Source organism: Morchella sextelata, assembly GCF_020137385.1.
Source record: "Morchella sextelata strain SCLS chromosome Unknown scls_1, whole genome shotgun sequence".
Lineage (NCBI taxonomy): Eukaryota > Fungi > Ascomycota > Pezizomycetes > Pezizales > Morchellaceae > Morchella > Morchella sextelata.
Genome location: NW_025408616.1, coordinates 488,809 through 503,256, shown reverse-complemented (window position 1 = coordinate 503,256; position 14,448 = coordinate 488,809). Strand labels below are relative to the sequence as shown.

At 50.0% G+C, this 14,448-nt stretch overlaps 3 protein-coding genes across 3 annotated transcripts; 1 reads left to right on the top strand and 2 right to left on the bottom strand.

Annotated features, from left to right (window-relative positions):
• Positions 1–1,869: 1,869 nt before the first annotated feature.
• H6S33_000127 (uncharacterized protein) lies at positions 1,870–5,385 on the bottom strand (the record flags this gene model as incomplete). Its single annotated transcript, XM_044831470.1, has 1 exon — positions 1,870–5,385. The coding sequence occupies one exon, from the start codon at positions 5,383–5,385 to the stop codon at positions 1,870–1,872; it is 3,516 nt and encodes a 1,171-aa protein (XP_044699686.1).
• Positions 5,386–5,723: 338 nt separating this feature from the next.
• On the bottom strand, positions 5,724–7,844 carry H6S33_000126 (uncharacterized protein; the record flags this gene model as incomplete). Its single annotated transcript, XM_044831469.1, has 1 exon — positions 5,724–7,844. The coding sequence occupies one exon, from the start codon at positions 7,842–7,844 to the stop codon at positions 5,724–5,726; it is 2,121 nt and encodes a 706-aa protein (XP_044699685.1).
• Positions 7,845–13,127: 5,283 nt separating this feature from the next.
• Positions 13,128–14,098, top strand: H6S33_000125 (uncharacterized protein; the record flags this gene model as incomplete). The annotated part of the gene is made up of 2 exons (XM_044831468.1): positions 13,128–13,923; positions 13,983–14,098. 2 exons carry the CDS (start codon positions 13,128–13,130, stop codon positions 14,096–14,098), a joined length of 912 nt encoding a protein of 303 aa, XP_044699684.1.
• Between the last annotated feature and the right edge of the window lie 350 nt (positions 14,099–14,448).

Genomic DNA, 14,448 nt, shown 5'->3' with positions numbered 1-14,448 from the left:
TACCACCCTACACCCCCCTCCCCACAGCCGCAGAGTCATCAACAAAAATCCCTCCTGTACCATTTCGTCATCTGCAGCACTAGCACGCATGCGGCGAGCTTCTAGAAAGAACACAGGGTGCAGGTGACCCCCCACTCGTGTGCAAGGTGTAGAAATGGGCACCCGTTAGTGCAGGTCCCTGCAGGCGCATCTGCGCGGTTTTTTGTAGCCAGTGGGAGCGCATTTCTACTCTACACTTGAGACTGCAACTGTGGCTATCTGGATAGAGTGGGAGCCAGAGTAGAGTACAGCCTCCGGTAGAATTATTGTGGAAAACAGAGACAACGATCACGCCGAGAACAGAGCGATTCTCCAACGCCACCTTTCCGCAATAATTCTACCGGAGGCTGTAGGTAGAAGCCAGAGTGTTACGCCCCTAATGCAAGACTCACGATGCGGTTGTGGATGTGGCTATCCAGACGGCCTGTCACTGTCTGTCGCTGTCGCTGTCACTGTCGCTGTCCAAGGTACATAGAGTAATTGTAAATGACGCTAGTTGTTGGATCCGTGGATTACAGCTCAGCCATCAAGCCACCGTCTATCTTCCTTCCTGTCTCTGTCTCTGTCTCTGTCTCATAATCTATCGCACCCTAGGGAGCCAAGGTAGGGTAGAGTAAGGTACGCCGTACCGCCGGTTCACCACCTCCACTGGGCTAGGTACTCGAGAGTACGCCGACGGCGGCGGCCGGCGGCTCTAGCAGCCGCATGCAGGTACTAACCTACATGCCCCCGGGCCAAGGGACGTCGAGGGGCTATTAGAGTTAGGGCTGAAAGGAATGTATGTCCCTACTCTCCCAAACATACATCTCCATCGTGGGTATTTCGACATAGCCACGATCTCTGTTGAGATTCCCTGGGCCCCAGAGTCCTGCACGGAGATAGCACCCAAACAGGAACAGGCCACACACATTCTACCTAACCCTGGCTATATTTACCTGCATATATCGCAGAGTAGAGTTGGTTAGGTAGAGTGCTCTACTCTGGGTACTATAATTAGTCAACGCAGTTGTGCTGTGCGACACGAATGGTTGGATATGTCTCGCTCGAGAGATCTCCCCATCAATGCATTAAAGTATTTGGGTCCCCCCCCTTAATTGAGCCTCAAACTCATGGGCCGGAGCCTCGTGGGGAAGCCAGAGCCTCAATTCAAACACCTGGTAATATATTGTTTGGGGAAATGCCAATGCTAAGCGATAGTTCTGTAGCTTTTAAACTTGTAATATTGTAAACCGGATTCCGCTCGCTGAGTGACTGATGATGCCACTAAGACGAGGCAGAACCCTCCCTATTTATACATATTGGAACCTATGCCAAGGCCCGCTTTCTAATACTAAAGAGATAACGATAATAGAATAAGATAATCAACCCGAAGATAACCCCAGTAGAAAAGCGCCCCCGCATAGTTCCGTTCCTCCATTCTAATTCCGACACGTAACCATAAACCCCGCAATTGCCAGTAACCGAGCTGTATCATGTTATTGTCCTAGAGCTACTTCCCTAAGTAGAATGGCCTGCAGCCATATGCCCCGCTTCTATTCCGTTCCGGGTGAGACACCCAATAGTAAGCGTGCCCTCACAACAGCCTAATACTAGTGTGGTTGCACCCGGTGCCCCCACACCCCTCGGTACCTTTCTATGCTTGTTCCTTCGTTACCCGACCGTACTCGCATCACAACCCATCACTCATATTATCCCTGTTCCTTGACTTAGGAGCAGTGTTCGTGTTTCCTATAACACTACTCCCCCTTCCTAGACGTCGCCCTCGACCGTTAAAACCTCTCTATGATAAAAACCCTTTGGGAAAAGTCATAGAGTAGGAAAGGTATCGAGCTAGTCTTCCCTAGTCCGCTGTCGTTTCAGAGGTCGTCTCGAGTTGGTGACGGGCCCTTGGCTCCGCGTATGGGGCCGAGTGTTGGTGACCGGTTTGAAGTTCTCATCTAAGAGTGCCTCTTGAGGGTCGGGTGTTGCTAGTCGTTTTCGTGTATTCTGCTGCCTGCCCGGGTTGGGGTCCTCTCGATAAGGTCTCAGCAACATCTCGTGGAATACGTCATGAACCTTCCATTCTGCCGGAAGATTCAATCTATAAGCCCTATTTCCTACAGCCGCGGCAACCTCGAAGGGGCCTGTAAACTTGTCCGACCATTTATTGTAACCACCGAGGTTCCGAGTATCCAGCAAGACCTTTTGACCGATTGTGAACCGCTGAACTGCTGGCCCTGGCCTTGACGCCATCCTGTCAAAAGTCTTTTGCAGCGTGTCTCTCGCTGACTCGTGGGCTAGGAGAAGGTCTTCCAGGTAGGTGTTTCCCTTATCATCCAGCTGTCCGATTTTCGCGTCCGTTGGCCAGTCTGTTCGTGGGTGGAAACCATAGTTGCAATAGAACGGTGACTGTCCAGTTGACGAGTGCTTTGCATTGTTATATGCGTACTCGCAGATCGGTAGTAGGTCCTTCCATTTCTTCCCTGTTCCTGCGGTATAGGCCCGGATGTAGGATTCGAGGTGCTGGTTGGTCTTTTCTGTTTGTCCATCCGTCTGTGGGTGGAACGAGGTCGAGAGTCTCCTACGAATCCCTAGTCGTTCTGTGATCGCAGCCCAGAATGCCGACACGAACTGGGTTCCTCTGTCAGAGACAATGCTCCTAGGAAGTCCGTGAAAGCGCCAAATGTCCTTGACAAAGGCGTTAGCGGTCTGTTCCGCGTTGATTCCCGTCATTGGAATGAAGTGAGCCATTTTCGTAAAACGGTCCACGACCACCAATACGTTACGGAATCCTGATTTCTCCTTTGGCATTTCTACTACGAAATCCATTGAGATATCAGTCCAAGGTGTGGTGGCTAACTCTAGGGGTTGAGGGAGTGACAAGTGTCTCCGACGTTGCTTGGCTCTCTGGCACACGTCGCAAGTCTTGACGAAGTTGGCTACATCCGTGGACATTCCTGGCCACCAGTAGTTCCTATCGATCAACTCAAGGGTTTTATCCCTTCCTAGATGCCCTGCTACGGGTCTGTCATGATGATCCTCGATGACTTGTCTGACCGCGTATCCTGGCACTACCCAACGACCATCGTGGGTGGCCTCATTCGATCCCGGGGTCCACTCAGTGGCAAGCTCCGTTATTACGGCATCAGCTTCCTCTGTCCCGAAGACTTCAAGGTTTGCATCAGGGAGAGGTTCATCCAGGAACACTCTCCGAACCCATTGTCTGTCCTGTTCATACCAGTCTTGTAGTGGCTGAGGCAGCTCAGTACCTGGTATGTCGTACCACTGATCCAACGGAATCCATCCTTCTTCGGGGTTGCCAATGATTTCAGGGCCAGTTTCTACACTGGTCCGTGATTTTCTGACAAATTGTTCTGCGCTGAGCAACTGTTTTACGGGTTGTTCACGCATTACTCCCCCTTCCATAGCGAACTCTGGGCGCCTTGTGAGTGCATCTGGCTTGCCATTCTTTTCGCCTGGTCGGTAATGAATCCTGAAGCGAAAAGGTGCTATCTTTTCGGCCCACCTGGCTTGTCTTCTTGACAACTTCTTGGTCGTTGTGAAGTACTGTAGGTTCTGATGATCCGAATGTATCTGGATAGGAATGTCCGTTCCTTCCAGCCAATGTCTCCAAGTCAAGAGGGCAGAAACTATAGCGAGCATCTCCTTGTCATAGATCTCGTAGTTTACCTCTGCCTCGTTGAACTTGCGAGAGTGGTAAGCTACCGGGTGTAGAATACCGTCCTCGAACACCTGAGAGAGTACCGCGGCCTCTGCCCAGTCACTCGCGTCAGTTTCTATGATCGCTTCACGGTGTTCGTCATAGTGTCGTAGTATTGGGGCAGACGTAAATCTCTCCTTGAGTTCGTCGAAAGCACTTTGCTGTTCACTGCTCCATCGCCATACGGAACCTTTCTTCAGGAGATCGGTCATTGGTCGGCAAACTTCGGAGTACCTGTGGATGAACCGTCGTAGGAAGTTGGCGAATCCGAGGAAACATTGGAGTTCCTTGACCTTAGTGGGTGGTAACCATTCCGTGATTGCCTTCACCTTCTTAGGCGAAACCTGGTTCCCTTTCCCTGATAGTACAAATCCCAAGAATTCTACCTCCTGTTTGTACCATTCCGTTTTCTCGAGGTTCCCGTATAGATGGTTTTGTTGCAGTCGCCCCAATATCTTCCTCACAAGAGTCGTATGCTCTTCCTTAGTCTTTGAATATATTAGAATATCATCCAAGTAGACTACTACGCCTTGATCTAAAAGATCCTTGAATATGGTATTGACCATGACCTGGAACGACGCCGGTGCGTTGGTTAAACCGAAGGGCATTACCCTATATTCAAAGTGGCCGTACTTCGTTCTGAAAGCTGTTTTCCATTCCTCGCCAGCAGCAATCCTAATCAAGTTATAGCCATTTTTCAGGTCGATCTTAGTGAAGAACTCTGCTCCTTTCGTCGAATCGGCCAACTCTGTCATGAGTGGAAGGGGGTAGCGATTCTTGACCGTGATAGCATTTAAGCCACGAAAGTCTACGCATAACCTCAGTTTTCCATTGGCTTTCTTCACGAACAGGATCGGTGCTGCTGCCGGACTGGTGGAGGGGACTATTTTGCCAGAGGCTAGCATTTCGTCCAAGTACTCTCGGAGTGCCTTTTGTTCCACTGGGGAGAGCGCATAGATCGGTCCCCATGGGGGCTGCTTTCCTTCCATAAGGGGAATGGTGTGATCCCATTCAGAGTGATCAGGTAGTCGATCTGCTCCCTCCTTAGAGAAGACGTCGACGAAGTCCTGGTACTCCATCGGTATAGCACTAGCGAGAGTCTCGCCTACCAATGCCCTTGCCCAGAAGGGGTGTTGCTCGATCATCATCTGTGTCTCGGGTGACGACCTCAACAGCCTGATGACTAGCTCTTCTGGGTCTTCTTCGTATATATCATACATGGTCCTGAAGCATCCCTTCACTTGACAATTGATGTTGTCGAAGGTGACCTTGTTCTGTCCCCAATGTATGGTAGGTTGATGCTCCTTGAGCCATCGATGTGGTATGACGAGGTCTTCTCCTGCGAATGAGCCAACCTCACAGACGATGTCTCTGTCTAGATGGTTGCCGACACGGAGGGTAAGAGATTGGGTGATGTAAGTGCCGGAGTTAGGCATAGGGGTACCGTCAGCCTGTCTGATGATGAGGGGCTTGGGTCGAGGTTGAGTTGGGATCTTGAGACGGTGGACACAGTTCCAGGACATAACCCAGTCCTCTGTTCCGCTGTCTAGGAGTGCGTTGACTGTTTCTGCATGTTGGGTACTAGTTGCGGGGTGGTTCCAAGAGATCTCAATCTCAAGGCGGGTTTCTTGATTGTATGAAGACATGTTCGTATGTTTTGAAAGTGTAGGGTAAGGTAGATTGTTCTTGGGTATGAGTGGGTTGATGTTGATAGTTCTTGTTCCGAGCGCGGGGCGAGGGAGTTTATATAGAAAATTCGAGCGTTGATCAAATCATAGTACAACACTTATGCACCAGGCGTTTTCGGAATGTGACCCCGCTTCTCGAAATGTGTGTAGAGAGAATTTAGATTGCGCAAAATAACAAAACCGATAGAACATAACATAACCCGATCCCTTCGAAAAGTCTTCCTTCCAAAACAGAATAGAAAAGCCGTAATACAACATAGAATAAAACACCGCATAAATAGAAATACCCAATCAATTTAGTCCTCCAAATTCGTAATCCTTGCCCTAAATACCTCATTTTGTGGCCCCAACTTTCGTTTCTTATCACCCTCCCTTCCGTGGTCCTTTCTCCCGGAAGGATATTCTTTTCTCTTCAGGTTCGTTAACCTGACCTTGCTCGTCGCCACGCAATCCTTTACGAAGTGGTTATCTCTACCACAACGGAAACACTTTCCTTCCTTTTGCCATTTCTCCTTCTCTTCCTTGGTAACACCTAAGTCATCCGAGGTCTTGGAGTTGTTGGCTGATGCGGGAAAAGTTTTCCGGGGATTTGCGTTGTTGCGCGATTTCCGCCGTTCCGTTTTCTCCTCGCGAGGTTTCACAGTGTCTTTACCTCGCAGGATTTCCTTCCGAGCCTTCACCTCGTGGTCCTTACGTCCAACTTTTCGTACCCAGGCTAACCAGTCCACGAAATCTTCAGGCTCCTCAATCGCGTTAGAGAGCCTCTGTTCCAGCGAGGAGTTTATTCCTGTTAGGATCATGGACCTCATGACAACTGGTCCAACTCGTGCATCCCATTCCAGGTTCTGCATCTCGTTAATGTAGTCGTCGATTGGGCCAGTTTGACGGAGCTTGTCCATCTTCTGCTTAGCCTGTTCCTGACTCGTACGATTGCCATATTGGGTGCGAAGTTCCTGTTTGAACCGTTCCCAGGTTCCGATGCTTCTATCCACAGCCAACCTCTCCGTAAAGTTCCGCCAAAAGTTCGCCGCACTACCGGTAAACTCGAGGGATGCCCACATAATCTTGGTGCCGTCATCCCATTGGACCTTTTTCTGGAGACTGATTAGAATCTCCATCTGGTCGATCCAGAGTCTTACGTCTTGATCGGCTCTTCCAGAGAAGGGAATGTTGGCCTTTTTGGGTGCATCGCCTACGGTGGCGCGAGGGGGGTACGAAAGTTCTTGCTCTCGTTGGCGCCTCCTTTCCTGTCTTCGTTTTTTCCGTTCCAGCCGCTTGCGGCGTTCGCCTTCCGAGTCTGAGGAATCCGATGGGGATGATCCGGGTGCTTCCGGGGCGTTACCTCCCTTATTGCCATTCCCGTTACCTCCCCCTTGTGCTCCTTGACCTCCTTGCTTCCCTTGTTGGCTTTGGTCTTCGAGGCCTTCACTGGATTCGGAGCCAGCTGGAGGGACGACTGGTTGTTGGGGAGGTGGTTGGGGAGGTGGGCCTGATCCGCCGCCACCTGTTTCTGGGGCCAGTGGTTTTTCCGCAGCCGCTTTACGGGCTGTTTCCTTCATCTGCTCCACCATTTCTTCTAAGGCCGTCTTTGTTCCAGAGAACCCATCTACCAAGGAGACCTGCTGCTGCATGGTCCTTTCCAATTGTGCTAGTGTGGCTGCTACGCCTTCTGGGACTTGGGCTGGACCATCTTTCGGCAGTCTTTGAATCCAGTCAGCCAGCATGGTTATGTGCTGGGCCTGCTCTTCCTGCCGCTGTTGATGGGCCCTAGTAGTGGTGACGATCTGCTCCAAGACTTGGCCGAGGTTCGTAGTGGTTGCGGCTGTCTCTGCCCGCACTTGCGCGAGGATATACCCTTCTCGGCGCTCCCGTTCTTCTTGGTCCTGGTTGAACTTCATCTGTAATTCGCGGATGAGTTTGGTCTGTTCTTCGTGCTGCCGGGTAAGCTGCGCCGCGTGCTGCCGAGTAATTTCCCTGATTGCGGGCAGGTCTTGGACGCTCACAGTGAGGTCTCCAAGTCCGCGACTCAGTTGCTGAACCACTGGGGCTCCTCTCCGTTCGATTTCTTGCCCGATGATTTCTCCAAAGGGGTGCTCGATCCGGCGTTCCTCTATGTCCATATCCGTATCCTCGTCTTCGTCCGTTTCCCTGGGGACCGAGGGCCTCGGAATAGAAGATCGTTCCCTGATTGGCGTTTTGTACGGGGAATAATCTCGGTAGTTCCCTTGCCTGCGGGAGCGGGGTTGGCCATAGGATGCGGCCGGCTGAGTCGATCTGAAGAGGTCGCTGATCGGCATGTCCAGATCCCTCCTGTGGCGCTGTCTCGCCTGGGTCTCGACTATACCTCGATCTCTCACGGTGATCGAGCTCTCCATGTTGTAGTCTTCCTCCATTTGTTGCTGATGACCCCTTGACATCGCTAAGTTGCTCGATTCTGAGCTGTGGCTGCCTTCTGCACCAGGGTTGAGCGACGAACCAAGGGACGGAGTGAGCTAATCCGTAGGATTGCTGACGGAGGGTGACTTTGATGGGGAAGAGTTCGGGATAGTTGAGGATCTCCGGGTCGTGTTCTTCGAACGTGCAAGTAGTACCTGCTTCGGCAAAAAACCCGGCGTACTCAAGGTATCCGCAATAGAGGTGTTCAGCACTGCCTCTGCGAACGACAAAAGAGGTGGTGCAAGTAAAGTTGTTGATAGCTGTTGTCGCTACTCGGGGATGCATACGGTATCAAAGAGTCCTTCTAATAGACTACTTTCTTATTCTTTTACTTGAGCGCACGGTGACTATCCGCCACAAACAAAATACTCTCAAGTATTGGTCTAAGCAAGTAGTTGTCTTATCGGGACGTTGATAATATGCGATCGATAAAATAATAGCGTAGTGGATAAGGTACAATATAGTGTTTGGGGAAATGCCAATGCTAAGCGATAGTTCTGTAGCTTTTAAACTTGTAATATTGTAAACCGGATTCCGCTCGCTGAGTGACTGATGATGCCACTAAGACGAGGCAGAACCCTCCCTATTTATACATATTGGAACCTATGCCAAGGCCCGCTTTCTAATACTAAAGAGATAACGATAATAGAATAAGATAATCAACCCGAAGATAACCCCAGTAGAAAAGCGCCCCCGCATAGTTCCGTTCCTCCATTCTAATTCCGACACGTAACCATAAACCCCGCAATTGCCAGTAACCGAGCTGTATCATGTTATTGTCCTAGAGCTACTTCCCTAAGTAGAATGGCCTGCAGCCATATGCCCCGCTTCTATTCCGTTCCGGGTGAGACACCCAATAGTAAGCGTGCCCTCACAACAGCCTAATACTAGTGTGGTTGCACCCGGTGCCCCCACACCCCTCGGTACCTTTCTATGCTTGTTCCTTCGTTACCCGACCGTACTCGCATCACAACCCATCACTCATATTATCCCTGTTCCTTGACTTAGGAGCAGTGTTCGTGTTTCCTATAACATATATAATTATAATGTCTCGTCTGTTTTTTTCCCCTCTCCAATCTCGCGTGCGGGTGTGTAGTAGTGATCAATTGCCAATGCAAACGTAGAGTAGAGTAGAGTAGAGTAGAGTAGAGTAGAGTAATTGACCGCAACAATAACTACCGTAGAGTAGTAACCAAAGAAAGAGGGAATACTGGTTCCTCTGCATAAGCTTTCAACGCTGTAGAGTTTATGCCCTACCGACCGAGCCTTGCGTGTGGCCTTAGCGAGGGCTGTAGATATCTCTCTAGCTACATGGAGATACGGGACGAACTTAATGTTAGCGACAACCCAAGTGCAAAAAATAGCACTCGTACCGTAATAATCTCTGAAGGTTCTCCAAACAAGCCTCTACAACTTAATCTCCTTTCGCCCCCGGATACAGTACCGTCGTCAATGGGGCGCACAGACGGTATCATATCGGTCAACGATCCCACTCCCTCGTGACGTTCATCCGGAAATGCAGGGCCAGGTCCAACCCTGAAGAGGAACATGAAGATATTTCGGGGCAGCTAGTACTACCAGCTATCCCGAAACGGGCACAAATATAAAGGTACAGCCCTCTTTGTCATCACACAACTGCCTTACGATGTCTCAATCATGTCCGCGCTAGCCACTCTGGGGTGGTTACTGTTGGTAAAGCGAGCCTCAGGATGTAAGTACACTCTGAAAGTAGAGTAGGCCGGAACATGGCATGGAGATGTAGAGATGCGGCGCGATAGACCCTTGAGCATCTTCTGCATTGATATACGGAGCCTCCTCCGTGGCGGCTCTTTTGAGAGAGAGCTTGATCACCACTCTCCCCCTCCCCCCGCCGTACCACACGCACGTTGTTGTCGCATTCCTCCGTGAAACACACGATGCTATGGTGCCTCTTTCATTAGGCTGTGCCGGATCGGTCCGCAATAAATCATCAGGGTAGCCAGAATCTAGTTTGAGGGTGCTACATATATCCACCGGTACCGGTTCGGCGTAGCGAGAGAGAATGAATGAAGCTAGAGTAGGAAAGTAGGTTCGAAAGAAAATAAGGCAATTTCCATTATCGACCTGATTAGGGATCAAAAGCGAAAAACTGCCGTCAAGAAAAGAGTTATGGGCGAGGAAAAGAATGCTGGCACGATCTATTTGTGCAGGAGTTTTTTAATTGCATTCCATTCCTGACACTGTAGACTAGAGTGCTGCCCAACTGATTGTTCCCCCCCAGCAAGCAGCTCAAGCTTGACTATCGTGGAAATGTTTCCCCCCCATACGAGTTCGAGGTCTCATGCACGCAATAAATGCGAGGATAGGGCTGCTGTAAAGGTTAGCTTGCTCTCTTGGGAACTTCCCTTTGAGTTTGAATATATGATATCTGTGGGCGATCAATTCCATTGAGATTCAAGCACGCAGGGTACTCTAACTCGCTTCGCCTAGTGGAGTGGTATGTGTAGGGTAGCTCTGATGAAAGAGGACCCTTCCTCCCTCTCCCCCTCCCCCTCGGGGGTTCCGGGAGGGGCAGAAACAATTCACTTCTCTTTTTTTCCCCGCCCTTTCGGCAAAGGGCCACCATGGATCGAGTGTGCTTACACTTCCGATTTGGGTTGAAGGGTGATATCTTTATTTTGACAGGGGATGTTTCCCGCTACATAAGGCTGATAGCCCGAGTGTGGTGGTAGCGGTGGTTGCGGTGATGCTGGTTGGCTGGCGCATGGTTGGTCAATTGGTTACTCCAACCAAACTGCTGTGCCCTATGCAATGCTGCTGTTGCTGGATAAATCGGAGAACAGTCATTCCTCAGGACCGGCAAGGATGGTGCTCGCCGTGACAATGGGTTCTCTTGCGTAAAGCAGTGAGTGTGGTGTGTGTAGGTGCATTAACTAGATTGTTTGCGCCGCAATCGAGATCGCTTGCAATGACGTCGGGATTGGAGGGCTCTTCTGGATCTCTGGCGCCTGTGGGATGGAGGATCGAATTCGAGATACACACGGTACACGGGGAAATACAGCGTGGTCAAACAGAAACCATCGTGGCCACGCAGACGTATCAAAGTCTAATGGTGAGTTGAGTAGACAGACATTGAGCAGCACAGAATCAACAACACAGAGTGACATACGAGCGAGGGAGCCCAATTCTACCAGGAGAGAAGATAGGTACACAAAGAACAGCTTTCCAAAGTCAATATCGCGTTCCCGTTCCATGTGCCACATTCACTTCTTGCGTTTCCCTAATGCTTGCGATGAACTGTTTCTCCGCCGGTTCCTCGTGCTACACCATTTGAGCCGCCGTGGATCATTAACGAGCCCCTCCAACCCCCCAATCCCCTGACTCTAGACCGTACCTACATAATAGGAAGTAGGTACTCTATTGCAAGGCATTTTTCGGACCCTCGTTTGATATTTCCTAAAATGATAGGGCATACAACTAATCGACAATGCAAATGCAACCGGCAACTCTCTCCACCTCTTTGTAGCAGTAGTATTTGTGGTGATGGTGCTTGTGGTTGCAACGTTGTGGTTGTGGTTGTGGTTGTGGAAAGTGTTGCCCAGGCGATGCATGCTTGACATGGGGGAGGCGCACTCGCTCTCGCTCAAAGTTGCCTGGTGGCTGTTACTATTCTTATCGCTGCTAGTACTCGTGCGAGTCGTAGCAGCAACGCCAGACCATCGCTTGATCGGATCCAAATTCATCCAATGCTTAACCCAAACCAAATTCGGGTCTAAGTAAAGAAAGGACCCTACCTAACCTAACCTACATACAGACACATAACCTAAAAATTATTTACGGAGGGGCGGCCATGCTGGAGAAACTTTTTTTTTCTACACTTGGGCATATAACTGCTTCTCGTGTGCAATTCTGTTCGAATCTGCCCTACGACTAGATGCAGATGTAGAAATTTAAAATAGGTAAAACCAATTGTTTATTTCGGGAGCGCTTTCCCCTAACGATTGCCATGATGAATGTGATGGACATCACCATCACGGAGTTAAGAGCCGTAGGGCAAAGGTGGGTTCATGAATTCTGCGCTCAATTAATCGCGCGTAAAGGAAATGTGTTTATCCAGCTCCTGCTATTAGCTGAATTCAACTTAAGTCCGTATCGGAAAGGCTACTAGGGGTGTAAACTACCTACCAGGTAGTTACAGAGATAATCCGATCGCCTTCTCCATGAATAATCAGGGCCCATCGTCATCCAAGCGCGACTCACGCTTTGTGAATTATAGGGCAGATGTGCAAGTCCCTTTTCGAGTTATGTAACGGCCGTGCACGGTCATTATAGTACCAACTGTCAATAATAATGCAAGTGAGGGAGTACTCTATGTAAGATACCCAAGCACTTACTGTATGTAGAGTAGGCCTGTCGAGCAACATCAGATACTCTGGCCGGCGGCCCTACGTGCGTGTGGCTGTAAAAGCCTCCTACGTTTACTATTTTCCTCCTCATCCAAGGTCAAACAATCCCTACATAACATAACGTACATGGCAGCCGTTTAACTCCGCCAGGCTCCAGAAATGGGATGCCACCCCCGCCTGGCCTTACGGCGACTAGTTCCAGTGGCCTGCAGCGAAATAAACACAGCAGCCTCAGCCAATGGAAGGCGCCCCACCACCCCCCCCAACCAAGGTCTAAAAATGAATTAAAAAACAATGGATGTAAGGTGCTTGGTCAGGAGCAGGAGCAAGGGTTGGCCAGTCGATGCCCAAATGTGGCGACGTGCATGGCTGTGTCACCACCCCGGTGCTTTGGCAAAATTGAGGAATTCCTATCCGCAAAGAATGTTCTGTGCTTGTTCTATCGGGAGAGTAAGGCTGGACTGCAGAAGGGGAGAGCGAGAGGTGTGGATTGGATTGGATGGGGGGTGTGAGTGGATGGGGTGTGTGGAGGGGTGTGCTACATACTTGCTAGACTAGGTGTGGTAAATCGCAATCGTGAGTACTTAAGTTGTGGCCTTCTCACATTCTGGTCTGGCTATATCTCATTATTCCTCCCGTCCAAGCTTTACTACTACTACAACTAGCAGCATAGCATCTACTCATCCCCTCAGCATCATCCCATATCACTCAGAGTCGCCCCCGAGAGATATATAAGTCAAAGGAATAAGGACGCCAACATTTAACTCGAATCTCACATAAGTTTCTTCAATAGACAATAGTCGGGAAACAACTTCTACAGATCTCATCATCACGCCTTTCTACAACAGCATCTCAGAATCCCATATTTCACCACCCACTATGAACCATCAAGCCCACCACTATACGTACTCCACTCCCATAATGTCCTCGATGGCACCAGTCGACACAAGTCAGTACCCCACCGCCGCCAGACAGACCTCAAGAGTATCATCCAGCTCAACGACCGAGTTCAGAGGAAGCACAAACCCGGATGAGGACTGGACAAAGATCTCAGATCTTGCTGAGCGCAGACGGATACAGAACCGCATTGCTCAGCGCAACTACCGCAAGAAGTTGAAGCGCCGTCTCGAAGACCTTGAGCGCAGAGCTGCTTCTCGCTCCCTCTCGCCCAACGGTGAAGACACAGATGGCCGCTCAACCCGCGAGTCCTCAGCTGAGCAGGCGCTGGTGTCGTCTCCTCCACTTACAGGTCTTATGGACAACAGCGAGCACGATCACAGAGGCGTCTACCTTCCGCCCTTGAGCTCGTATACTACCTCTTCCTCCTCCGCATACCCAACTCAGTACAGGAGTGCCGCCAGCAGCAACAATTCAAATTCGTACTCATCTTCGTCGCCGGTGCCTTACTACCCTTCTGCAGCTGGCATGTCGAGTGAATCATCACTGGACTACCACTCATCAAATAGCCAGTACATCTACTCTTCATACTCATCACCCCCTGCGATGTCCTCGGTCGTGGATTCAACTTGCAACGCGGATCAGTCATATCTTCCGTTGCCGTCGACAAAGATCCCGTCCACCTACCTCAGCGACTACATGACTCCCAAGTCAAGCTCAATGTGCTTTGACGAGACGACCATGAGCCCGTTTTCGCTCAGTTACGCGGGTCTTGCTGGTAAGCATCATATCTCCGGTTTTCGATTGCTCATGAATTTTAGCTAACAAATGTTTCAGAATCTCCAGATCCATCATTCTTCTCTACCCAGTACTACTACGATGACCACTCAAGTCCTGCGCACTCACATGCCTCAAATTCGCCGCCGCTCATGATCAAGCAGGAGCATTTGTAACCATATCATTAGCATCATCGCCATTTCTTTTGTCATGTTTTACTACTACTCAACTTTATCTATAGAATATTTCCTTATCAAGGGGGTGTCGGTGTTTTTCCTTAATTTTTATTGTTTTATGGTGTTTTGTCTTTCTTTGATTACGCAGCGCTATACAGGACGGGGAGTACGAATTCTTTTTGTTTCATCTTTCTTTTTTGTTTCCTTGTGGGTCGGTTGGGTTTGGGGCACTAGTGGGGGGGATTTGGGGGGGTGGGGGTAGCATTAGAGAGATGGGATACTGTATACCAGCTCGAACGAAGGATGATCGACATGTATGAATGGCGGTAGACTACGACTTTACAGCGATG